This window comes from Pongo pygmaeus, chromosome 19 (genome assembly GCF_028885625.2).
Source record: "Pongo pygmaeus isolate AG05252 chromosome 19, NHGRI_mPonPyg2-v2.0_pri, whole genome shotgun sequence".
NCBI lineage: Eukaryota > Metazoa > Chordata > Mammalia > Primates > Hominidae > Pongo > Pongo pygmaeus.
This window is the reverse complement of record NC_072392.2, coordinates 78,939,200-78,965,052: the sequence shown is the minus strand read 5'-3', so window position 1 is coordinate 78,965,052 and position 25,853 is coordinate 78,939,200. Positions and strand designations below refer to the sequence as shown.

At 50.2% G+C, this 25,853-nt stretch overlaps 2 protein-coding genes across 28 annotated transcripts in view; one reads left to right on the top strand and one right to left on the bottom strand.

Moving 5' to 3' along the window:
- The window catches only part of MAPT (microtubule associated protein tau), a 131,813-nt gene extending 115,427 nt beyond the window's left edge, over nucleotides 1–16,386 (top strand). For all 8 annotated transcript variants that reach the window (XM_054458848.2, XM_054458844.2, XM_054458842.2 and 5 more), the window contains 3 exons: nucleotides 3,267–3,348; nucleotides 6,623–6,735; nucleotides 11,985–16,386. In XM_054458848.2, the coding sequence (XP_054314823.1) occupies nucleotides 3,267–3,348; nucleotides 6,623–6,735; nucleotides 11,985–12,200 (411 nt within the window). In that variant the 3' untranslated portion in view covers nucleotides 12,201–16,386. The remainder of the gene's footprint in view (nucleotides 1–3,266; nucleotides 3,349–6,622; nucleotides 6,736–11,984) is intronic.
- Nucleotides 14,131–25,853, bottom strand: part of KANSL1 (KAT8 regulatory NSL complex subunit 1) — a 197,017-nt gene continuing 185,294 nt past the window's right edge. For 15 of the 20 annotated variants that reach the window (XM_054458820.2, XM_054458836.2, XM_063656802.1 and 12 more), the window contains 5 exons: nucleotides 22,235–22,359; nucleotides 21,477–21,534; nucleotides 21,154–21,266; nucleotides 20,120–20,372; nucleotides 14,131–19,776 (listed from right to left, as the gene is read on the bottom strand). In XM_054458820.2, coding sequence (XP_054314795.1) covers nucleotides 19,549–19,776; nucleotides 20,120–20,372; nucleotides 21,154–21,266; nucleotides 21,477–21,534; nucleotides 22,235–22,359 — 777 coding nt within the window. In that variant the 3' untranslated portion in view covers nucleotides 14,131–19,548. The remainder of the gene's footprint in view (nucleotides 19,777–20,119; nucleotides 20,373–21,153; nucleotides 21,267–21,476; nucleotides 21,535–22,234; nucleotides 22,360–25,853) is intronic. The other 5 variants (XM_054458825.2, XM_054458839.2, XM_054458831.2 and 2 more) reach the window with 1 other exon arrangement.

The window sequence follows — 25,853 nt, the reverse complement described above, 5'->3', positions numbered from 1 at the left end:
TGTTCAAGGCAGGAGCCGATTCCTAAGCCTCCAGCTTATGCTTAGCCTGCGCCACCCTCTGGGAGAGACTCCAGATGCAAAGAGCCAAACCAAAGTGCAACAGGTCCCTCTGCCCAGTGTTGAGGTGTGGCAGAGAAATGCTGCTTTTGGCCCTTTTAGATTTGGCTGCCTCTGGCCAGGAGCGGTGGCTCGTGCCTGTAATCCCAGCACTTTGGGAGACTAAGGCGGGAGGTTCGCTTGAGCCCAGGAGTTCAAGACCAGCCTGGGCAACAGTGAGACCCCTGTGTCTACAAAAAAAAATTAAAATTAGCCAGGTGTGGTGGCACCAGCTACTTGGGAGGCTGAGGTGGGAGGATCGCCTGAGTCCGGGAGGCAGAAGTTGCAAGGAGCCATGATCGCACCACTGCACTTCAACCTAGGCAACAGAGAGAGACTTTGTCTCAAAAAACAATAATATAATAATTTTAAAATAAATAGATTTGGCTTCCTCTAAATGTCCCCGGGGACTCCGTGCGTCTTCTGTGGAGTGTCTCCGTGAGATTCGGGACTCAGATCCTCAAGTGCAACTGACCCACCCGATAAGCTGAGGCTTCATCATCCCCTGGCCAGTCTGTGTCCACTGAGCACCTGAGGCTCCTCTCCCACCAGCTCTCTTGGTCAGCTGAAAGCAAACTGTTAACACCCTGGGGAGCTGGAGGTATGAGACCCTTGGGGTCCACCCCAAGGGAGGCGTTGATTTTTGAGAGCAATCACCTGGCCCTGGCTGGCAGTACCAGGACACTGCTGTGGCTCCGGGGCGGGCTGTCTCCAGAAAATGCCTGGCCTGAGGCAGCCACCCGCATCCAGCCCAGAGGGTTTATTCTTGCAATGTGCTGCTGCTTCCTGCCCTGAGCACCTGGATCCCGGCTTCTGCCCTGAGGCCCCTTGAGTCCCGCAAGTAGCAAGCGCTTGCCCTGAGGCTGCTGCATGGGGCTTTACTAACGCTTCCTCACCAGTGTCTGCTAAGTGTCTCCTCTGTCTCCCACGCCCTGCTCTCCTGTACCCCCAGTTTGTCTGCTGTGAGGGGACAGAAGAGGTGTGTGCCACCCCCACCCCCGCCTGGGCCTTTGTTCCTGGGATTGCTGTTTTCAGCTGTTTGAGCTTTGATCCTGGTTCTCTGGCTTCCTCAAAGTGGGCTCGGCCAGAGGAGGAAGGCCATGTGCTTTCTAGTTGAAGTCGAGTCTGGTGGCCTGGTGGAGGCTGTGCTGCTGAGGCGGAGCTGGGGAGAGAGCGCACATGGGCTGCATGGCCAACCCCTCTGGTAGCTGATGCCCAAAGACGCTGTAGTGCCCAGGACATCCGGGACCTCCCTGGGGCCCGCCCGTGTGTCCCGCGCTGTGCTCATCTGTGGGCTAGCCTGTGTCCCGCGCTGTGCTTGTCTGCGGTCTAGCCTGTGACCTGGCAGAGAGCCACCAGATGTCCCGGGCTGAGCACCGCCCTCTGAGCACCTTCACAGGAAGCCCTTCTCCTGGTGAGAAGAGATGCCAGCCCCTGGCATCTGGGGGCACTGGATCCCTGGCCTGGGCCCTAGCCTCTCCCCAGCCTGGGGGCCCCTTCCCAGCGGGCTGGCCCTGCTCCTTCTCTACCTGAGACCCTTCTGCCTCCTGGCTGGACCCTGGAAGCTCTGCAGGGCCTGCTGTCCCCCTCCCTGGCCTCCAGGTATCCTGACCACCACTCTGGCTCCCACTGCCATCCACTCCTCTCCTTTCTGGCCGTTCCCTGGTCCCTGTCCCAGCCCCCCTCCCCCTCTCATGAGTTACCTCACCCAGGCCAGAGGGAAGAGGGAAGGAGGCCCTGGTCATACCAGCACGTCCTTCCACCTCCCTCGGCCCTGGTCCACCCCCTCGGCGCCGGCCTCAGAGCACAGCTCTCTCCAAGCCAGTCCGCGCGCCCTCCATCCTCCCTGTCCCCCCACGTCCTTGCCACAGATCATGTCTGCTCTGGCACACGTGGGCCTCAGCCATCTCTGCCCCAGTTAACTCCCCATCCATAAAGAGCACATGCCAGCTGACACCAAAATAATTCGGGATGGTTCCAGTCTAGACCTAAGTAGAAGAAGAAACCACCGCCCGCCCTGCACCTTGTTTTTTGGTGACCTTGATAAACCATTTTGAGCCATGAAGCCAGCTGTCTCCTAGGAAGCTCCAAGGCAGGGCTTCCTCGGGAGCTGACTGATAGGTGGGAGGTGGCTGCCCCCTTGTACCCGCAGGTGACCCCACACAAGACCACTGCTGGAGGCCCTGGGGACTCCAGGAATGTCAGTCAGTGACCCGCCCCCCAGGCCCCACACAGCCATGGCTTCATAGAGGCCTGCCTCCAGGGGACCTGTCTGTCTGCCACTGTGGAGTCACTACAGCGTGCGCCTCCCCCCAGGGGAGCTGGTTCTTGGACTGAGATCAGCTGGCAGCTCAGGGCCATCATTCCCCGAGGGAGCGGCGCCCTGGAGGCCACAGGCCTCCTCATGTGTGTCTGCGTTCACTCGAGCTTGCTGAGACACTAAATCTGTTGGTTTCTGCTGTGCCACCTACCCACCCTGTTGGTGTTGCTTTGTTCCTGTTGCTAAAGACAGGAATGTCCAGGACACTGAGTGCGCAGGTGCCTGCTGGCTCTCACGTCCGAGCTGCTGAACTCCGCTGGGTCCTGCTTACTGATGGTCTTTGCTCTAGTGCTTTCCAGGATCCGTGGAAGCTTTTCCTGGAATAAAGCCCACCCATCGACCCTCACAGCGCCTCCCCTCTTTGAGGCCCAGCAGATACTGCACTCCTGCCTTTCCAGCAAGATTTTTCAGATGCTGTGCATACTCATCATATTGATCACTTTTTTCTTCATGTCTGATTGTGATCTGTCAATTTCATGTCAGGAAAGGGAGTGACTTTTTTACACTTAAGCGTTTGCGGAGCAAATGTCTGGGTCTTGCACAATGACAATGTGTCCCTGTTTTTCCCAGAGGCTCTTTTGTTCTGCAGGGATTGAAGACACTCCAATCCCACAGTCCCCAGCTCCCCCGGGGCAGGGTTGGCAGAATTTCGACAACACATTTTTCCACCCTGACTAGGGTGTGCTCCTCATGGCAGCTGGGAACCACTGTCCAATCAGGGCCTGGGCTTACACAGCTGCTTCCCATTGCATTACACCCTTAATAAAATAATCCCATTTTATCCTCTTTGTCTCTCTGTCTTCCTCTCTCTCTGCCTTTCCTCTTCTCTCTCCTCCTCTCTCATCTCCAGGTGCAAATAGTCTACAAACCAGTTGACCTGAGCAAGGTGACCTCCAAGTGTGGCTCATTAGGCAACATCCATCATAAACCAGGTAGCCCTGTGGAAGGCGAGCGTCGGGAAGGGAAGGTGCAGGGGGTGGAGGAGTCCTGGTGAGGCTGGAACTGCCCCAGACTTCGGAAGGGGCTGGAAAGGATTTTTTAGGTAGACCTACATCAAGGAAAGTGTTGAGTGTGAAACTTGGGGGAGCCCAGGAGGCGTCGTGGCTCCAGCTCGCTCCTGCCCAGGCCATGCTGCCCAAGACAGGTGAGGCGGGAGTGAAGTGAAACAAGGCAGGCACAGAAAGAAAGCACATATTCTCGGCTGGGCGTTGTGGCTCACGCCTGTAATCCCAGCACTTTGGGAGGCCAAGGTGGGTGGATCACGAGGTCAGTAGATCGAGACCATCCTGGCTAACACAGCGAAACCCCATCTCTACCAAAAATACAGAAAATTAGCTGGGCGTGGTGGCAGGCGCCTGTAGTCCCAGCTACTCCGGAGGCTGAGGCAGGAGAATGGCGTGAACCCGGGAGGCGGAGCTTGCAGTGAGTGGAGATCGCGCCACTGCACTCCAGCCTGGGCGACAGAGTGAGACTCTGTCTCAAAAAAAAAAAAAAAAAAAGCACATGTTCTCACTCACTTCTTTGTGGGATCCAGGAGATAGAGAATAGAAGGATGGTTACCAGAGGCTGGGAAGGGTAGTGAGGGGATGGTGGGGGGATGGTTAATGGGTACAAAAAAAATAGAATAAGACCTAGTATTTGATAGTGCAACAGGGTGACTATAGTCAATAATAATTTAATTGTACATTTAAAAATAACTAAAAGATAGCCGGGTGCAGTGGCTTACGTCTGTAATCCCAGCACTTTGGGAGGCCGAGGTGGGCAGATTGCCTGAGGTCAGGAGTTGGAGATCAGCCTGGCCAACATGGTGAAACCCCATGTCTACTAAAAATACAAAAACTAGCCAGGCATGGTGGCGCATGCCTATAATCCCAGCTACTTGGGAGGCTGAGGCAGGAGAATCACTTGAACCCAGGAGGCAGAGGCTGAGTGAGCCGAGATCGTGCCAATGCACTCCAGCCTGGGTGAGGGAGTGAGACTCCATCTCAAAAAAAAAAAGAAAGAAAGAAAAAGAAAAGAAAATTATCCTACTGGAACCATGCTTACTCCTCTCCCCACCTCACACTGTGTAGAAATCAGTGCTGTCGGCTGGGCGCGGTGGCTCATGCCTGTAATCGCAGCACTTTGGGAGGCCAAGGCAGGCGGATCACGAGGTCAGGAGATCAAAACCATCCTGGCTAACACAGTGAAACCCCATCTCTACTAAAAATAGAAAAAATTAGCCGGGCATGGTGGCGGGCACCTGTAGTCCCAACTACTTGGGAGGCTGAGGCAGGAGAATGGCATGAACCTGGGAGTCAGAGCTTGCAGTGAGCCAAGATCGTGCCACTGTACTCCAGCCTGGGCGACAGAGTGAGACTCAGCCTCAAAAAAGAAAGAAAGAAAGAAAGAAAGAAATCACTGCTGTCTATACCTCTTTCTGCAGTGACGGAAATATTCTGTATCCGTGCTGTCCAGTATGGTAGCCACCAGCTACATGTGGCACTTGAAACATGGCTGGTGCAGTTGAGGAAGAGCGGCTGCCATATTGGACGACACAGCTATAGATTCTGTCACCCCACCCCGAGAGTCCAGAGCGGAGACTTCTGCCTTAGGCCCTATTCAGGGCTGGTTTTTACTTGAACCCTTACTGTGGGAAGAGAAGGCCATGAGAAGTTCAGTCTAGAATGTGACTCCTTATTTTCTGGCTCCCTTGGACACTTTGTGGGATTTAGTCTCCCTGTGGAAAGTATTCCACAAGTAGTGCCACTACCCCAGCTGTGAGAGTAGCTGGGAGCTGCTTTTGTCATCTTTCCCTGGAAAGTCCTGTGGGCTGTCTCTTCCTCATGCCTTGTCCCATGCTTGGGCATGGTGTCAAGCGTCAGGAGGGAGAAAGGGTCCTTATTTATTCACTTAGAGACGGAGCCTTCTTCTGTTCCCAGGCTGGCGTGCAGTGGTGCGATCTCGGCTCACTGCAACCTCCGCCTCCTGGGTTCAAGTGATTCTCCTGCCTCAGCCTCCCGAGTAGCTGAGACTACAGGCACATGACAACATGCCCGGCTAATTTTTATTTTTATTTTATTTTTTTAGATGGAGTTTCACTCTCGTTGCCCAGGCTGAAGTGTAATGGCACCATCTCGGCTCACTGCAACCTCCACCTCCTGGATTCAAGCAATTCTCCTGTCTCAGCTTCCCAAGTAGCTGGGATTACAGGCGCCCGCCACCATGCTCAGCTAATTTTTGTATTTTTTTTAGTAGAGACGGGGTTTCACCATGTTGGTCAGACTGGTCTCAAACTCCTGACCTCAGGTGATCCACCTGCCTCGGCCTCCCAAAGTGCTAGGATTACAGGCATGAGCCACCATGCCCGGCCTGAAAGGGTTCTTATTTAGTGTGCATTTTGACATTCAATTTAATTCCAAGGTCTTGTGGGGTCATGGTTTACAGGATGTTGATATAGAAAAGACTTCACTTACTAGGCCGGGTGCAGTGGCTCATGCCTGTAATCCCAGCACTTTGGGAGGCCGAGGCAGGCAGATCAGGAGGTCAGGAGATTGAGACCATCCTGGCTAACACAGTGAAACCCCATCTCTACTGAAAATACAAAAAATTAGCCGGGCGTGGTGGCGGGCACCTGTAGTCCCAGCTACTCGGGAGGCTGAGGCAGGAGAATGGCATGAACCCGGGAGGCGGAGCTTGCAGTGAGCAGAGACCGCACCACTGTGCTCCAGCCTGGGCGACAGAGCAGGACTCTGTCTCAAGAAAAAAACATAAAAGACTACTTACTGGAAGCCAACCAATGTATATTTAGAATAATTTTTCCTGGGCTGAGCTGTCATTTACCTTTGCAGTATCTCAAGAAGAAGAGTTTACAGTGTAAATATTGATGCACACTTTGATTAGATAGATGAAGCAAACTATTTTCAAGAGCTTTGCAAGGACTTACTTGTATCCAAACACCATTCTAAAGGAGAGTCTTACCTACTTCTAAAGGCTGGTCTCTACTTGGAGCCACTTGCTTGGCCCTGGTTCAAGTCCTGCTGCAAACCTGGAAGTCCTGTCATTGTCTTCTTCCCTCCAGAGCAGTGGCACCCAATCTAATTTTTGCTGTGCCCCAGCAGCCCCTGGCACTTTGCCCTGTAGACTGCAGACCTCATGTAATGTATGTTAAGTCCACGGAACCACAGAAGATGATGGCAAGATGCTCTTGTGTGTGTTGTGTTGTAGGAGGTGGCCAGGTGGAAGTAAAATCTGAGAAGCTTGACTTCAAGGACAGAGTCCAGTCGAAGATTGGGTCCCTGGACAATATCACCCACGTCCCTGGCGGAGGACATAAAAAGGTAAAGGGGGTAGGGCGGGTTGGATGCTGCCCTTGGGTATATGGGCATTAATCAAGTTGAGTGGACAAAGGCTGGTCCAGTTCCCGGAGGAGGAAAACAGAGGCTTCTGTGTTGACTGGCTGGATGTGGGCCCTCAGCAGCATCCAGTGGGTCTCGACTGCCTGTCTCAATCACCTGGAGCTTTAGCACGTTTCACACCTGGGCCCCAACCTGGAGAGGCTGACCAATTGGTCTCAGGTGCAGCTTGGTTGCTGGAGTTTTTGTTTTTATTTATTTTTATGTATTTAAGGCAGGGTCTCTGCATTAGTTCATTCTCACACTGCTAATAAAGACATACCCAAGACTGGGTAATTTATAAAGGAAAGAGGTTTAATGGACTCACAGTTCCACATGGCTGGGGAGGCCTCACAATCATGGCAGAAGGCAAAGGAGAAGCAAAGGCATGTCAGCATGGCAGCAGGAAAGAGCGTGTGCAGAGGAACTCCCATTTATAAAACCATCAGACCTCATGAGACTTATTCACTATCATGAGAACAGCATGGAAAAGACCCGCCCCCATGATTCAGTTACCTCCCACTGGGTCCCTCCCATGACACATGGAATTATGGGAGCTACAATTCAAGATGAGATTTGGGTGGGGACACAGCCAAACCTTATCAGTCTCCCTCTGTCATCCAGGCTGGAGTGCACTGGCATGATCTCGGCTCACTGCAGCCTCTACCTCCCTGGGTCAGGTGATCCTCCCACCTCAGCCTCCCAAGTAGCTGGAACTACAGGTACCTGCCACTATGCCCGACTAAATATTTTGTATTTCCTGTGGAGATGAGGTTTTGCCATGTTGCCCAGGCTGGTCTTGAACTCCTGAGGTCAAGCAATATGCCCACCTCGGCCTCCCAAGGTGCTGGGATTACAGGTGTGAGCCACAGTGCTCGGCCTAAGTCGCTGCAGTTTTTAAAGCTCCCAGGTGATTCTTCAGTGCAGTCAAAAGTGAGAACTGGCTGGGTGCGGTGGCTCACGCGTGTAATCCCAGCACCTTGGGAGGCGAAGGTGGGCAGATGGCTTGAGGTCAGGAGTTCAAGACCAGCCTGGCCAACATGGTAAAACCCCATCTCTACTAAAAATACAAAAGTTAGCTGGGTGTGGTGGTGCATGCCTGTAATCCCAGCTACTTGGGAGGCTGAGGCATGAGAATTGCTTGAACCCGGGGGACAGAGGTTGTAGTGAGCCGAGATCGTGCCACTGCACTCCAGCCTGGGCAACAGAGTGAGATTCCATCTCAAAAAAAAAAAAAAAAAAAAAAAAAAGCGAGAACCACTGTCCTAGGCCCTGATGTTTGCAGGCAACTAAAAAAGGAAGTGGACATCCCCAGTCAGCTGTGGCACACCAAGAACAAGTCATGGGAACATAACCTAATTTTCTAAATGGGTTACTAGGCACTTAGAGCAAAACAATGATGCTGAAATCCTGATTTCAGCAAAGCCTCTGCCTGCCTGTCGTGGACGCGTCCGCACGAGGCTGCTGGGGCCTTGGTGTCCCCGGCAGTTTCTAGTTTCTAGGTCTTGCTGTGGGTGTCTGTGCAGTGACGGTGTGTGTGGCGCTGGGTGAGCTCTGTCTAGGCCTGGCACAGGACGCGGTCTGGTAGCTGCTGCTTCTCTTCTGCAGAAGTGCAGTCAAGCACCCTCTGGGGTTTCCCGCCCACACCCAGCCTGAAGTTCTGGGAGTGGCTCACTTTCCAACCTTCAGGGTCTCCCAGCAGCTGACTGGGGAGTGGTGGAAGGAAAAGGGATTGTATTAGTCCATTTTCACGCTGCTGATGAAGACATACCCGATACTGGGCAATTTAAAAGAAAGAGGTCTGATGGACTCACAGTTCCACATGACTGGGGAGTCCTGACAGTCGTGGTGGAAGGCTTGTCTCACACGGCGGCAGACAAGAGAAGAGAGCTTGTGCAGGGGAACTCCCCTTTATAAAACCATCAGATCTCAGGAGACTTATTCACTATCATGAGAACAGCACGGGAAAGACCCTCCTCTATGATTCAATTACCTCCCACCAGGTCCCTCCCACAACATGTAGGAATTGTGGGAACTACAATTCAAGATGAGATTTGGGTGGGGACACAGCCAAACCATATCAGGGGTGTCCCAGAAAGGGTGTAGGATCTGAGACCCAAGTCAGCATGAGAAAGTATGCTTCTCGTGGTGGCCCAGTTGGGTGGAAGTGGCAGCCAGGCCGTCTTTCCACCAGGCCACTCAAGTGGCAGCTGAGAGACCCCTGCCCTGGCCAGTCCCCGCCCTCCCCTCTTGCCATTGCATCTGGTTCTGAACAGATGGGCACCCTCATCTGGTATTTGTGATAAATGTCTAACAATGTAGTTTTGTGAGAAGGTTTGCTGATACAGCCTTGCTGCAGATGCTGCGAACTGTGGGCTGGGGCAGACCTTACCTCCAGACAGGCCCCAAGGCAGGGGAGGGCACTGGCCCGTAGCTGGCCGAGAGCTCTCAGGTTGTGCGACTCAGGACACAGGGATACTTTTCAGCCGCTGGGTCGCTATCCAAAGTGAGAAAACAAGGAGGGACCAGGAGGCTGTCCGCCTCAAGGGATGTGGGGGCTAGGCCCAGTTATCTGGGGAAGCAGTAAGCTTCTCTGCTGTTTCTACCCCCCAGGCCTCCCCTGGTCTAAGGCAGGGCCTCCCAGCCTCGGGGCACTTTAAAGATATCTGGGCCTGGCCCCGTCCCCACAGTCTGACTGAGTGGGTCTGGATAGGGCCTGGGCATTGGTGATTTCCTGGGTGAAGGGAGGCCCCCCACAGTCTCTGGAAGCTTCTCTGTGTTAGGAAAAGCTCTGGGCTTGACTCTGCTTGGAGAGTCAAGATCCACAAATCCTCTCAGCCTCAGTTTCTCCTTCAGCAAGATGAAATGGAAATGCTGTACCTAGGTCCCGGGGTGGTTGTGAGACCCAAAAAAGACAATGTTCTGGAAGGTTCTTGGTGCGTTGCAGTCCTCTAAGAACCTGAGTTAGAGCCACGCTGAGTCTCAGCTTCTTGGCTCCTTCTGTTTCGAACTCTTACATGTGATGGCTCAGGAAGGGTGGGCAGGGCCTGCCCCCTACTCAGAAAACACCATCCTGGTCCCGGGGATCCCCGCAGCGTTAGTCCCGTTTTCCCGGTGTGTTGAGAAAAATTGCTAACAAGCAGTGGGGCACACCACCAGCCTCCTGGGTTCCTTTCAGTTTGTGGATTTTTGGACATTCCTAGGAATGTCTTAAAAAACACTTCAAAAAACATTAACATAAATATTTTTATCAAAGCCTGTATTAAATGGTCTTTCAAGAAAATACAGTAACAGGCCAGGCATGGTGGCTCACGCCTGTAACCCCAGCATTTTGGGAGGCCAAGGCAGGCAGATCACCTGAAATCAGGAGTTCGAGACCAACCTGGCCAACACAGCCGAATCCCATCTCTACAAAAAATACAAAAATTAGCTGGGTGTGGTGGCACATACCTGTAGTCCCAGCTACTTGGGAGGCCGAGGCAGGAGAATTGCTTAATCCCGGAGGCGGAGGTTGCAGTGAGCCGAGATCGTGCCACTGCACTCCAGCGTGGGTGACAAGAGTGAAACTTTGTCTCAAAAAAAAAAAGGTAAAGAAAATACAGTATACAGTAATAGAGAACAATCCTTTTTTCAAAGTAGTGACCCCAAATGAAGAAAATATGCATCTAGCTTAAATGGGAGCCTGGTTTTCTCTATGCCCATTCAAGCCCCCTGCAATAGGGGCCCTTCACCCCGGATCCATGGACTCCTAAAATTATATGGAAAATGGCTGTGTATGAGTGTGAATGGACATGTGCACACATATTTTTGGCTTTACCAGATGCTCAGAGCCTAGGACCTAAAAAGGGCTGAGAATGACCATGTCGGCCACTTCAGGGTCATCAGGAATTACTGTGCACTGCTCACTTCTCCAGTGAACACTTTCTGCTTCTGCGTTTCCTGGTATCCTTTGGGACTCCTAGCTAGGTCATGTGTTTCTCTACTTTCAAAAGGGCTTCAGCCAGGCACGGTGGCATGAGCCTGTAGTCCCAGCTGCTCTGGAAGTTAAGGTGGGAAGATTGCTTGAGCCCAGGAATTTGAGGCCAGCCTGGGCAAGTAGATAGGTAGATGATTGATTGATAGATAGATAGATAGATAGATAGATAGATAAATAGATGGATAGATAAGTCACTAGACAGTCATCCATCCACCCATCCACACATAAAAAGGCCTTTGTCACATCATGTTTTGTGGCCCACCTGCCAGTGCTGCCCACAGTTGCTGCCCCTCCAAACTCATCAGTCACTGGCAAACAGGAGGAATGTGTGTGGCTCATGTCTGGGCATCAGTGGCTGTGACAGACATCCTTGATCTTCTCCTGCTTCTCCTTCCACATTTTCCTTTGCAATCTGGCAATATCTATCAAAATAAAATGCACATGCCTTTTGACCTAAGAGCTCCACTTCTAGGACCCACTTACACATGTGTGACATGATGTTCATACAGGGTTATTTATGAGGTTGTTCATACACACCATTGCCTGTAATCACTAAAGGCAGGAGCAGCCTACACATCCATCCACAGAGGAGTAGATGCCTTTTGGTACATCCGCGGTGACAGAATACTAAGCAGCCTGTGTATATATACACTCACACGTGTTTGTTTATGTGTGGAATATCTCTGGAGGGTACACAAGAAACTTAAAATGATCACTGTCTCTGGGGAGGGTACCTGGGTGCCTGGGAGGCAGGTCAGGGAAGGAGTGGGCACAGGTATTACCAATTGGAAGACAATAAAAACAATAGCTCCTGGCCAGGCGCAGTGGCTCACGCCTGTAATGGCAGCACTCTGAGAGGCCAAGGCGGGCGGATTGCTTGTGTCCAGGAGTTCGAGACCAGCCTGGGCAACATAGTGAAACCCCGTTTCTATTAAAAATACAAAAAATTAGCCAGGCGTGGTGACATGCACCTGTAATCCCAGCTACTCAGGAGGCTGAGGTGGGAGAATCACCTGAGCCCGGGAGGTTGAGGCTGCAGTGAGGTGATATTGTGCCACTGCCCTCTAGCCTGGGCGATAGAGCAAGACCCTGTCTCAAAAACAAACAAAAAAACAGTCCCTGGCACTCTGGGCCAGGCCTGGCAGGGCAGTTGGCAGGGCTGGTCTCTCTTTCTCTGGCACTTAATCTCACCCTCCCTCCCTTCCTCTTCTCCTTGCAGATTGAAACCCACAAGCTGACCTTCCGTGAGAACGCCAAAGCCAAGACAGACCACGGGGCAGAAATCGTGTACAAGTCGCCAGTGGTGTCTGGGGACACGTCTCCACGGCATCTCAGTAATGTCTCCTCCACCGGCAGCATCGACATGGTAGACTCGCCCCAGCTCGCCACGCTAGCCGATGAGGTGTCTGCCTCCCTGGCCAAGCAGGGTTTGTGATCAGGCCCCTGGGGCGGTCAATAATAGTGGAGAGGAGAGAGTGAGAGAGTGTGGAAAAAAAAAGAATAATGACCCGGTCCCCGCCCTCTGCCCCCAGCTGCTCCTCGCAGTTCGGTTAATCGGTTAATCACTTAACCTGCTTTTGTCGCTCGGCTTTGGCTCGGGACTTCAGAATCAGTGATGGGAATAAGAGCAAATTTCATCTTTCCAAATTGATGGGTGGGCTAGTAATAAAATATTTAAAAAAAAAAAAAACATTCAAAAACATGGCCACACCCAACATTTCCTCAGGCAATTCCTTTTGATTCTTTTTTTTCCCCCCTCCATGTAGAAGAGAAGGAGAGGCTCTGAAAGCTGCTTCTGGGGGATTTCAAGGGACTGGGGGTGCCCACCACCTCTGGCCCCATTGTGGGGGTGTCACAGAGGCAGTGGCAGCAACAAAGGATTTGAAACTTGGTGTGTTCTTGGAGCCACAGGCAGACGATGTCAACCTTGTGTGAGTGTGACGGGGGCTGGGGTGGGGCGGGAGGCCACGGGAGGAGGCCGAGGCAGGGGCTGGGCAGAGGGGAGAGGAAGGACAAGAAGTGGGAGTGGGAGAGGAAGCCACACGCTGGAGAGTAGACGTCCCCCTCCTTGCCACTGGGAGGGCCAAGGCCTATGCCACCTGCAGCGACTGAGCGGCCGCCTGTCCTTGGTGGCCGGCGGGGGGGCGGGGGGGGGGGTGCCTGCTGTGGGTCAGTGTGCCACCCTCTGCAGGGCAGCCTGTGGGAGAAGGGACAGCGGGTAAAAAGAGAAGGCAAGCAGGCAGGAGGGTGGCACCCCGTGGATGACCTCCTTGGAAAAGACTGACCTTGATGTCTGAGAGCGCTGGCCTCTTCCTCCCTCCCTGCAGGGTAGGGGGCCTGAGCTGAGGGGCTTCCCTCTGCTCCACAGAAACCCTGTTTTATTGAGTTCTGAAGGTTGGAACTGCCACCATGATTTTGGCCACTTCACAGACCTGGGACTTTAGGGCTAACCAGTTCTCTTTGTAAGGACTTGTGCCTCTTGGGAGACGTCCACCCGTTTCCAAGCCTGGGCCACCGGCATCTCTGGAGTGTGTGGGGGTCTGGGAGGCGGGTCCCGAGCCCCCTGTCCTTCCCACGGCCACTGCAGTCACCCGTCTGCCCCACTGTGCTGTTGTCTGCCGTGAGAGCCCAGTCACTGCCTATACCCCTCATCACGTCACAATGTCCCGAATTCCCAGCCTCACTGCCCCCCTTCTCAGTAATGACCGTGGTTGGCTACGGGAGGCACCTACTCCATACTGAGGGTGAAATTAAGGGAAGGCAAAGTCCAGGCACAAGAGTGGGACCCCAGCATCTCATTCTCAGTTCCACTCATCCAACTGGGACCCTCACCACGAATCTCATGACTGGATTCAGTTCTCTGCCTCCTCCTCCCGTCACAGATGTGAGCCAGGGCACTGCTCAGCTGTGACCCTAGGTGTTTCTGCCTTGTTGACATGGAGCGAGCCCTTTCCCCTGAGAAGGCCTGGCTCCTTCCTGTGCTGAGCCCGCAGCAGGAGGCTGGGTGTCTTGGTTGTCAGTGATGGCACCAGGATGGAAGGGCAAGGCACCCAGGGCAGGCCCACAGTCCCGCTGTCCCCCACTTGCACCCTAGCTTGTAGCTGCCAGCCTCCCAGACAGCCCAGCCTGCTGCTCAGCTCCACATGCATAGTATCAGCCCTCCACACCCGACAAAGGGGAACACACCCCCTTGGAAATGGTTCTTTCCCCCCAGTCCCAGCTGGAAGCCATGCTGTCTGTTCTGCTGGAGCAGCTGAACATATACATAGATGTTGCCCTGCCCTCCCCATCTGCACCCTGTTGAGTTGTAGTTGGATTTGTCTGTTTATGCTTGGATTCACCAGAGTGACTATGATAGTGAAAAGAAAAAAAAAAAAAAAAAAAAAAAAAAGGACGCATGTATCTTGAAATGCTTGTAAAGAGGTTTCTAACCCACCCTCACGAGGTGTCTCTCACCCCCACGCTGGGACTCATGTGGCCTGTGTGGCGCCACCCTGCTGGGGCCTCCCAAGTTTTGAAAGGCTTTCCTCAGCATCTGGGACCCAACAGCGACCAGATTCTAGCAGTTAAGGAGGCCATTCAGCTGTGAAGAAGGCCTGAAGCACAGGATTAGGACTGAAGCGATGATGTCCCCTTCCCTACTTCCCCTTGGGGCTCCCTGTGTCAGGGCACAGAGTAGGTCTTGTGGCTGGTCTGGCTTGCGGCACGAGGATGGTTCTCTCTGGTCATAGCCCGAAGTCTCACAGCAGTCCCAACGGAGGCTTACAACTCCTGCATCACAAGAAAAAGGAAGCCAGTGCCAGCTGGGGGGATCTGCAGCTCCCAGAAGCTCCGTGAGCCTCAGCCCACCCCTCAGACTGGGTTCCTCTCCAAGCTCGCCCTGTGGAGGGGCAGCCCAGCCTCCCACCAAGGGCCCTGCGACCACAGCAGGGATTGGGGTGAATTACCTGTCCTGGATCTGCTCTAGAGGCCCGAGCTGCCTGCCTGAGGAAGGATGACAAGTCAGGAGACACTGTTCCCAAAGCCTTGACCAGAGCACCTCGGCCCGCTGACCTTGCACAAACTCCATCTGCTGCCATGAGAAAAGGGAAGCCGCCTTTGCAAAACATTGCTGCCTAAAGAAACTCAGCAGCCTCAGACCCAATTCTGCCACTTCTGGTTTGGGTACAGTTAAAGGCAACCCTGAGGGACTTGGCAGTAGAAATCCAGGGCCTCCCCTAGGGCTGGCAGCTTCGTGTGCAGCTAGAGCTTTCCCTGCAAGGAAGTCTCTGGGCCCAGAACTCTCCACCAAGAGCCTCCCTGCTGTTCGCTGAGTCCCAGCAATTCTCCTAAGTTGAAGAGAGCTGAGAAGGAGAAGGAAATGTGGGGTAGAGATTTGGTGGTGGTTAGAGATATGCCCCCCTCATTACTGCCAACAGTTTCGGCCACATTTCTTCACGCACCTCGGTTCCTCTTCCTGAAGTTCTTGTGCCCTGCTCTTGTGCACCATGGGCCTTATACGGAAGGCTCTGGGATCTCCCCCTTGTGGGGCAGGATCTTGAGGCCAGCCTAAGATCATGGTTTAGGGTGATCAGTGCTGGCAGATAAATTGCAAAGGCACGCTGGCTTGTGACCTTAAATGAGGACAATCCCCCCAGGGCTGGGCACTTCACCCCTCCCCTCACTTCTCCCACCTGCAGAGCCAGTGTCCTTGGGTGGGCTACATAGGATATACTGTATGCCGGCTCCTTCAAGCTGTTGACTCACTTTATCAATAGTTCCATTTAAATTGACTTCATTGGTGAGACTGTATCCTGTTTGCTATTGCTTGTTGTGCTATGGGGGGTGGGGGGAGGAATGTGTAAGATAGTTAACATGGGCAAAGGGAGATCTTGGGGTGCAGCACTTAAAGTGCCTCGTAACTCTTTTCATGATTTCAACCACATTTGCTAGAGGGAGGGAGCAGCCACGGGGTTAGAGGCCCTTGGGGTTTCTCTTTTCCACTGACAGGCTTTCCCAGGCAGCTGGCTAGTTCCCCATTCCCTCCCCAGCCAGGTGCAGGCGCAGGAATATGGACATCTGGTTGCTTTGGCCTGCTGCCCTCTTTCAGGGGTCCTAAGCCCACAATCATACCTCCCTAAGACCCTGACATCCTTCCCTCTAAGCCGCTGGCACCTCTGTGCCACCTCTCACACTGGCTCCAGACACACAGCCTGTGCTTCTGGCAGCTGAGATCACTCACTTCACCCTCCTCATCTTTGTTCTCCAAGTAAAGCCACGAGGTCGGGGCAAGGGCAGAGGTGATCACCAGCGTGTCCCATCTACAGACCTGTGGCTTCATAAGACTTCTGATTTCTCTTCAGCTTTGAAAAGGGTTACCCTGGGCACTGGCCTAGAGTCTCACCTCCTAATAGACTTAGCCCCATGAGTTTGCCACGTTGAGCAGGACAATTTCTGGCACTTGCAAGTCCCATGATTTATTCGGTAATTGTGAGGGTGGGGGGAGGGACATGAAATCATCTTAGCTTAGCTTTCTGTCTGTGAATGTCTATATAGTGTATTGTGTGTTTTAACAAATGATTTACACTGACTGTTCCTGTAAAAGTGAATTTGGAAATAAAGTTATTACTCTGATTAAATAAGGTCTCCATTCATGGATTCCAAGGACAAGAAAGTGATATAACATGTCTATTTTTTAAGTTCTTTCCCACCCACCCTTATAGATAATTTAGCTCAGAACAGGAAATGACAGTATTAATAAAAGCTGGACGTCAGGATTAACAGCGCTCTCTGGGGCCCTGAAGGTGAGAGTTTTCAGACTTGCTCATTTGCAGTTGCTTCTCATTGTGATGCTGGCAAACCATCCTAGTCCAATTCAAAGGGCAACACAAAGCCTTGTGACTGACCTCACGATGCAGCACTCAGTTTGCAAGACCGGTACCAGTGTATGCAAACCTGAGAAGGTTGGGGATGAGGATATGGGATCTTTCGTCCCTGGAAATTTAGTCCAGAGGCCTGGGGCTGGAGCAGAACACTAAGCCAATCAGCTTAATGAATGGCTTAGATTCCTGCTAGGTTTACAGAGCTGCCTTCTTTCCTTTGTTACCTTATTAGAGATTGAGGAGTATTTCTGCTAAACCAAGATAGGGACACCAGATAGCGTCTTCGTAGCAATGCCACAAAGGAAAACAAAAACAAAAGAGCAATCCATCATATTATTCCTTAGTAACTATGCCAAGGTCATGATACTGAATCCTTAGATTGTTTCAAAATATACTACTTTTCTTTGCTCTTCCTGACGTATTTGCCACTGCAGGCAGATGTTTAAGTAAAACAGATTTTAACTGCAGCTACAAAAGCAGCAACAGGCCAGCAAAAGAGAAGTGCTATCTCAGAAAGCATGGTTTTCAGAGCCACAAGAGACAGCCTCACTGGCTGTTTCAGCTTGACTGCCATGCAAAGAAGAGAGCAGAGGGAGAACCAGCCCCACCCACTTATTCATCGTGGACAAAGAAAAGTACCTACCAGCCTAGGCTACATAGTGAGACACTATCTCCACAAAAAAACCACGAAAATTAGCTGGGTATGGTGGCACATGCCTACAGTCCCAGCTACTGGTGAGGCTGTGGTGGGAGGATCTCTTGAGCCCAGGAGATCCAGGCTGCAGTGAGCCAAGATTGCACCACTGCACTCCAGTCTGGACAATCGAGCAAGATCCCATCTCAAACAATAAAAAAAAAAGAAAAGAAAAGCATGTAACCTCCTCAGAAGAAAGATGCTATAATCTCAGGCAGCAGGCAAGAACCAATCCAGGCTCTAAGCAAATTATGTATCTCACTGACCCCACCAAACCTCAGAAAAATTTAACGGTGAGAAGCAAAATCTCCTTTAAAGAGCAACTTAGAACAGACAGAAAATATGATACAGCTGGCTTCACTAGAGAGAAAGTAGATCAACTGCTTTCACTCAACAAAAAGAAAAAGGAGATGATCAATGCAGATCCCCTGGCAGCCCTTACCCTCAGTGAAAAGCCACCACCATTCTCTCTCTGGTGGCCATCAGATGAACCTGCAGCATTCCCACAAGACAGAATGGAGATTTTCCAAGGTATAGAGCAAGTCAGAGTACCCAGTACCCCAAAGAATGGCGGCAGAGAGCCAGCTCTGGAACTGCCAACGCTACCATGCATACACAGCTCCGTGCGTCAAGAAAGGCTGGCACACAGCATTCTGTAACTTTTTTTTTTTTATTTTTTTCAATTTTTCCTTCTTTTTTTTTAAGCACTAGTCTGTGCTTTGCGAACAGAATCAAGACATTAACAAAGATCAGCTTCTCTGAAGAAAAGCATTTCTATAGAACAAAGACAGCTACATGTTTCGCTGCCATTACACAGCTCCAAAGCAGGAAAAGAAAATATTTACAAAATACAAGGGTTTTTTTTTTTCATTTTTTGTTTTTGTTTTTTTTTTTTCAATGCTAAAAGGGTTATTCAGAATTTTCAACCTTATAAATAGAAGAAGCACTTTATGCATAGGGATATGGTGCATTATTGTATTTTTTTTTTAAAGAAACAATGACAAACCCTTTAACTTGCAAACAGAAAAAAAAAATCACTAATGTTGAAAATTGTGAAAAAACCCCAACCATTAAGCAGTTGTCTACTATTTTTATACGATTACAAAATGGCCAAAAAAAAAAAAAAAAGTCTTCTCCCCCCTCCCCCTTTTTGGTGATGTGATCATACAGGAGACAGGCACAAGGTTAACAGAGAAGGGTGAAGGGGGAACAATGGGAACCACAGCTAGGACCAGACAATGTTCCACAGGCAAGGGGAGCGTGAAAGACCAAGAGTGGAACTAACACCGACAGGGATCTGGATGTGAAGGAAACATGGCAAAGTAAATCAGAGGGGAAAAAAAAAAAAATCACACAGGGAGATGGCTGCTCACTTCCCACAACCCCCAGTTTGCAGGGGAGTGGGAATAGAGGTTAAGTAGTCCTAACCCTACCTTCAAACATCAGGATAGGTGGTAAAAACATTCCAAGTGGAAGGACGGGTTGTGGGTGTGTACATGGCATGGGAGAGCAGACAGGGAAGGGTACCAAGGGGCATGGGGAGGGGAACCTGAGCAGCCACAGCCAGGTTACTGCAGTGAAAGAGTCAAAACAGAGAAGACCAAATGCAGATGAAACAAAAAATCGGTCTCTAAGTTCTGGGTGAGAAAGGAAAGGTGTTCTGCCAGCTGAGCACTTGGGGAGAGCAGCTGGCAGTTATGGCAGAGAGGCTCTGGTGGGGATGTTCCAGCACGAAAAACCAAGGGGACCCAGCCAGGAGGGCCACAGCAGAGCCAAGCCACAGATGGGAGGGGAGGGGGTAAGAGTCCAGAACACCCTGCCCCATTCCACCCTAGCTCAAGAAGGCCAGGCTCAACTGTAGCCCTCTGACCGCCAGGCTGTTCTGCCCTGCCCACAGGTGTGAGGGAGGGGGTGGTCATCTAAGATCCGTAAGTCCAGTGATTCAACAGTGCAGAGGATGTGCCAGGACCAGGCCAGCAGGGTCTCATCCTGAACTTCTGTTTGCCAACAGGAGGAAGTGCTCAGGTGTGTGACAAGAAAACATGGAAACAAAAACAAAACAAAAATTAAAACAAGAAAAAAAAAAATACCAAAGTAGGATCTAAATTCCTTAAGTTCACTAAAAACTGTGAAAATTTCCGGCATATGATGTTTGAATATCAAACGCAGAGATTTCTGAAGCTTTAATGCCAATAGTTAGTGAGTCTGTTTAGATGCCTGTCTCCCGCTCATCTGTGAGTCGGGCGCTGAGCTGTGGCTGCTGCCACCAGATGCCGACTCTTGAGGGGGACAGTGGGAGGCGAGGTGGGCGCTGCCTCTGTCTCCCGGCCAGTCTTGCTGCCTGAGGTGCGTCGAGTGCAGCGGGCTGCTCGCTCCTGTGCATCCAGCTGGTCCTCACACTCCGCCTGGGGACTGTGCGCCAGGGGGAAGGTCCGCCGCTCCCAGGGCTGGACAGACTGTAGGCAGACAAGTTGCTCTTTGAGGACCCAGTCCCAGCCAGCCTGCTTCCTGCTCCAAGGCCCTGCCACAAACCTTGTGGCCTGGAGCCTAGGACCAGTCTATCTAGTGTTCCTGGGACAGTCTGGGAACACTCCTTCTAGGGTGTACCCAGACAACTGTATTGATCATTTAGCAATGATCAATACAGTTCCACTGAACGTTGAGGAGATCAATGTAAGTGCAGCCCTTTGTCCCTTCAAAAGGGGGAGGGGATGGCTAGGTCCCCCTTCAGCAGATGCTGTCCCTTCCTGGTTCCATCCCCCAACCATGCCAACCCCACCCAAAGGCTGCGTCCCTTACCTGTTCATCCAGCCCCAGCTCTGGCGTGGAACAACGGGTATCCTCACTGGCTAAGTGTCGCGGAGTGTCCCGAGCCACAGGGGTGAGGGGTGCTGAGTGCAGTTCCGGGCTAATGGGGCTCCTAGGGGACTGACCATGGGAGTATTCTGACAAAGAGTGGCTACTGCTGACATCAGGGGAGGCAGGCTGGGGGGTGGAGGGGTTGGCACTGCCCAGCTGGGGGGTTGTCCGGCCGTCTGATGACCTGTAGGACCTGCACACCAAGGAATACAAATCTGAGTGCCTGGGAAATGTTTACTTATGTGGGTAGAGGGCATGGAAAAAGCATCCCCACTGGAGGAGTTGAGGCAAACAAAGACCAACAGATTTTCCTTAGGATCCAGCAACTCCCATTTCTTCCCACTACTCTCTGGAGGGGTAGGTATACAACATCTACCATCCCAAGAAAAAAGCATGGCTGAACAATGCCAGGGGTGAGTCCATAGCAAAGTGCCTAGTGAATTCAGGAGGTTAGGGAGATTCGTGTAGACTTTGAAAACTGTAGTCAAAGAAAAAAAAGTAAAAGTAAGAGCTCCCAAACTTTCTACTTGAGAATCCAGAGGGTTTCTGCCACTGTTAACAATAAATGGAGACAGGGTAGTGATGGACGTTAAGCGGGGGCAGTTTCTTCAAGTGGCATCACAAAGCCACTGTCCAAAGGAAGGTTAACTTGTAGTGAGGCCTTCCGAGCTCCCCTGGTTGAATCACCATGACCCCCCAACTGTCTTCCAAATGCCACAGATCATGGGAATTCAGAATTGAACAGTGACTTCTCAGCAAGGATCTAGCACTTGGCTCCTTATATCTCCACTAGTTCCATATATCTCCACCAGTTCCAACAAACACCAAGGAAATTCTGAGCTCTTTGCCACAGCCAGTAGACGAGTATGATGAGTAACCAAGAGGCAGTAGTAATTCCATGGACTCAAGTAGGGCCCAAACTCCCTATCCACCCTCTCTCCACAGGCCCTGGGGACCCAAGCCTGCCCCATCACCTGCTACCCCGCCGCTGGGGTGGCACACTCGTGGTCCACAGCCACCGTGCCCTCTCCATCTCCTCACATTTGGCATGCAGGGCGGCGAAGGCTGCGTCGGATAGGTCCTCAATCTGCAATAGAGCAGCTTCATCAATCCCCTTTTCTCCAGGAGTTAAGAACCAGTCCCACCCCATTCTAGGTTCTTCCTGGTCACGGCAGGAATACAAGGAGCTTGCACTTGACACCCACAAGTCTTCAGGCCATTTAGGGTGTGTGCACTCATATGTGTGTGTGTGCATGTGTACACACGTGTTCTTCTAACAGAAGAACCAGGCCATTACCTCCTCATTCTCCTCATCAGGACTCCCCTTCAGAGACTGAAGATCAACCTCCCGCCAGCTGCAAAACCAAGAACAGACAATCATGAGATGGCAAGCAGGCTAAAACTGGGGGCAGGGTCAAAGTGTCCACACAAGGATGAGAATCCTGCACCTGTGGGTGACACTGCTCCCTGCCGGGTAGGCTCTGCCCTATCACAGCTCAGTCTCCTTAGCCTGTCAAGGCCTGTGAAATTGGCCACCTACTCAAATGCCCAAGAAGGCCAGAAATGAGAGAAGTGGCCTAGGGTAGGGCTGAGGCTGAGAGACTGTGACAAACACAAGAAAAGAAACCTGTTTAAAGGGGACCACCACTGTTCAGGACTAGCTGATTGCTCCCATATGGAAATGCATACCCAGGGTTGCCTAATCTTCTGTTTGGCAACAAAAGCTGGAAACAAAGATTTTTATGTGAAATCCAGCTTTGATGTTGACAACAAATTCAGTATTTTAAAACATACTGTATGTGTTGACAAAACCGGTCTCTAGACCAGTAAGTGAATGGCCTACCAGGCTGTGACTGCTGGTTCGTTTGGTGTATTCCTATAATGGAATGAGAGAGAACTATATACAGAAATAATTTCGTTCTTATCAGATAAGAATTTCTCTTAATGAGAAGACAGAACCAAAGACTAGGGCCCAAGTCTTGGTCAGAAGAGAAGAGGGAAAAAGGGCAATAGCAGGAAGAATGGGGAGAGGAGCCAACTATTCTGAGCTTCTACCTGGGAGTAAGGATTTCCTTGTATTGCAGTTTCTCTACGCGAGTTGTTGCAGCAACAGACATTGGGATGACAATGTTGTTAATATCGAATGAGCTCTCTCCCCTTCTCCTCCTTACTGGCTGCTGCTGTAAGATAAAAATTAAGTTTAAAAGGGAGGTACAGTTTTACAGACATCAAATAATTCATCTAAGACTTAAAGCAGGATCACCAATAACCAGGCATCTGGGTCCTTGGGTTGAAGCTGAGTAATGACCATAGCAGCTGCTCCCACCTAGGAGTCAGTCTCCAACAGCAAAAAACCTCGTGGAGAAATACTAGGTGGTCATGAGGAGTTATTCCCATTCATAAGTTCCACTGGTCACCCTCTTCCTTTAAGGGCTCATGCATAAATTTCATAGGGGTGGGTACCTGGGATCTTAACTATTGGGGTTCCTACTCTATATACACCTCTATTAACCTCCTCTCCTTTTACAATCTTCATTTCCTTCCTTTATCCCTGTTTATGACTTAAGACTCATAGTGGCCCCTCCCCTAAAAGCAATGCTTGAAAGCTTATCCTGAAAGAGGCCCAAAGGATAGGCCCATCTCAATAGATCATCTAACCTTGGTTGTCATGAATGCATCTCCTTCTCAAAGATCTGAACTCTTCGGCTAAATCTGCACCCACCATCTGCCCAGTCTTTATGTGATTTCCCCTCTTTTGATGATTCTTGGGGAAAGAGCTGAGAACTTTCTAGCTGTATCAAAGGAGATGAATGGAGGGAAACTGAAGAGGAGAACCTGACTATACCTCACATTCCTGGTGAAAGGAAATTTGCTTCTATAGGAAATAGCTGAGAAGACCAAACTCTTGGAAAAATAAGACTTCCAGGAATCGAATATCAGAGGCAGAGGTAAGCATCTACAGTAGCTGGGAGACTAGGGAACTAAATGGCTTAGTCTCTTGGATGGAGGAAAAAGTCTACTAGCTGCTGCTGCCCAGATAGTTAATACCCTATCCTGAAACAGAGACTAGCAACTGAGCTGTGAGAGGCCAGAAGGAAACAGTGGCATAACAAACACACTGCCATGGCAACAAAACAGCTGGAAAACACCTAAGAGGCTGCATTTACACCTAAACCACCAAGTGTGGTCAGTCCACAGGGAAGGGGCTGGTGGCGTAAGAAGTCCCCTACGACCAACCCCTCTATCCTCTGTTCCTGGATGGTGAGATACCATTTATTCATCCTATCATCTTAGGACATTCTCAAAGAATGTTAAAAGTCAGCACTTCCTGGGCCAGAGTTTCAGTCACTGTCATTTATAACTTCAGATGACCACAATGCCCTTTTCACTTCTATTTCTTTCTCTATCAAATCAGATGACTGCCATTGACCTCAGAAATTCAGGATATCTGGTTAACCAAAATGGTTAAACAGACTTTTGGGGATCTTGCCTGAGTTCTGTAGCTGAGGATTAGTGATCTCATACCCAGAGACCTCTGCCACTGTCAGATCTCTGCTGAAATTATACATCCCACTACAAGAAATGCATCTTAAGAAAGCCTCAAGAGAGATAGCCTTCCCAGTATCTTGGTCAAGAATAAATGTGAAACTGCTGGCAGAAACAGGTATACACTTTCCCTGAAACTTCTTGGGCTTGTTGTTAGTACCTTCAAGAAAAAGATACTGGAGCAGGTTGTGGGATGGTTCAACGGGCTCTGTATCTCATCCTCCACCTAGACACACCCCCTATTCTGTCAGCTACTCATTAGGTCTAAATTAACTACTATCTCCTATTTAGAGCCAGAGATAGAGAGCAGGTGATGAGAATAAAACTGGTTCCCAAACTTGGTTGTGTAACAGAAGCAACATTAAGGAGTATTTAAAAAAAAATAAAAAATAAAGGTTCTAGGACTCCCCCTGCTCTTTTATAAAATCAGAATTTTGTTTGTTTGTTTAAGAGATGAGGTCTCACTATGTTGCCCAGGCTGGACTCAATCTCCTGGACTGAAGAGATCTTCCTGAGTAGCTGGAGCTACAGGCTTGCAATATCACAGCCAGCAACAAATCAGATCTTTAGAAGTGTTTGGTTGGTTGGTTTTGTTTTTTAAAGCTGCTGAGGTGATTCTGATGCAGCTACTGGCCTTTGGGAAGCTTTGACAGAAACATTCGCTCTCCTCCCTATCTTTCTCCAGTGTCCTCTGGCTTCTTTACTTGATTTCAAGGACAGCTGGCCCTTTGTATCCATGGGTTCAACCAATCGTGGATTGAAAATATTTGGGGGAAAAAAATTGTGTCTGTACTGAAAAGGTACAGATTTTTCTTTTCATTATTCCCTGAACAATACAGCATACTATTTTTATAGCATTTACATTGCATTAGGTATTATCAGTAACCTGGAGATGATTTAAAGTATATGGGATTTAAAGCATACACATAGGTTATATGCAAATACTATGCCATTTTATATTAGGGACACTAGCAACAATAGATTTTGCTATCTATGGGAGGTCCTGGAACCAATCCCCACTGCAGATACTGAGAGCCTGCTGTTATCTGGCCTATCTTCTTTCTTTTTTTTTGAGACGGAGTCTTGCTGCGACGCCCAGGCTTGAGTGCAATGGCTTGATCTCTGCTCACTGGAATCTCCGCTTCCCAGTTGAAGTGATTCTCCTGCCTCAGAGTAGCTGGAACTACAGGCCCATGCCACCACGCCCAGTTAATTTTTGTATTTTTAGTAGGGATAGGGTTTCACCTTATTGACCAGGATGGTCTCGAACTCCTGACCTCAAGTGATCCACCCGCCTCAGCCGCCTCCCCAAGTGTTGGGATTATAGGCGTGAGCCACTGCGCCTGGCCTATCTTCTTTTACATAAATCCAGAGTCTTTGAAAAAACTTGGCAATGAGAGCCTCAGGGGTTAGCATAGTGCTATGAACAAAATTTTTACTCAATAAATGGTAAAAATTTCAAGTGATCCAGGCCTAAGTTAACATTCTCCAGACACAGAAATAATGAAGTGCTCACCAAGTCCTGAATCTCTGAGTTCAGATTTTCTATCAGAATTAGTTTAGACTCTTTTTTATAAATACTTTGGTTATCTGAAACCCTTTGCTGCTGGATAACTGAGTATGTGAGGGACACTACACACCTATTTAGATAAAATTTGTGGGTTAGGGGGGTAAAGAAAGGGCAAGAGCAAACAGACCATTTGGAAAAGATTGATTTGTAATAGCAAAGTGAGAACAATGTGAATTCCTACCTGATCACAGGAGCCTAGTGAGTCCATTTTATGAGCTTGGAAGTTTCCTGATCTAGACTCTGAAGGAACTTCCTAAGTTGCCTCTGCAATACCCTCATACAGGCTTAGCCTGTGTAGTGTAATGGTAAAAGAGCTGGCTCTACAGTCAGGCTGCCTGAGTTTGAATCATAATTATAACCCTCACAAGTTACCTTGACAGTTTTCATGCATATAAAATGAAATCCACAGTACCAACCTACATCTCAAAAGGCATTATAACATGTAACACATGTAAATCACTGATCACTGGCATGTAGTAAATGTTCAATAAACATTACAGTTGTAGAGTTTTACATTTACCATTACATTACATTGTAATTATTATACCAAAAGGACCC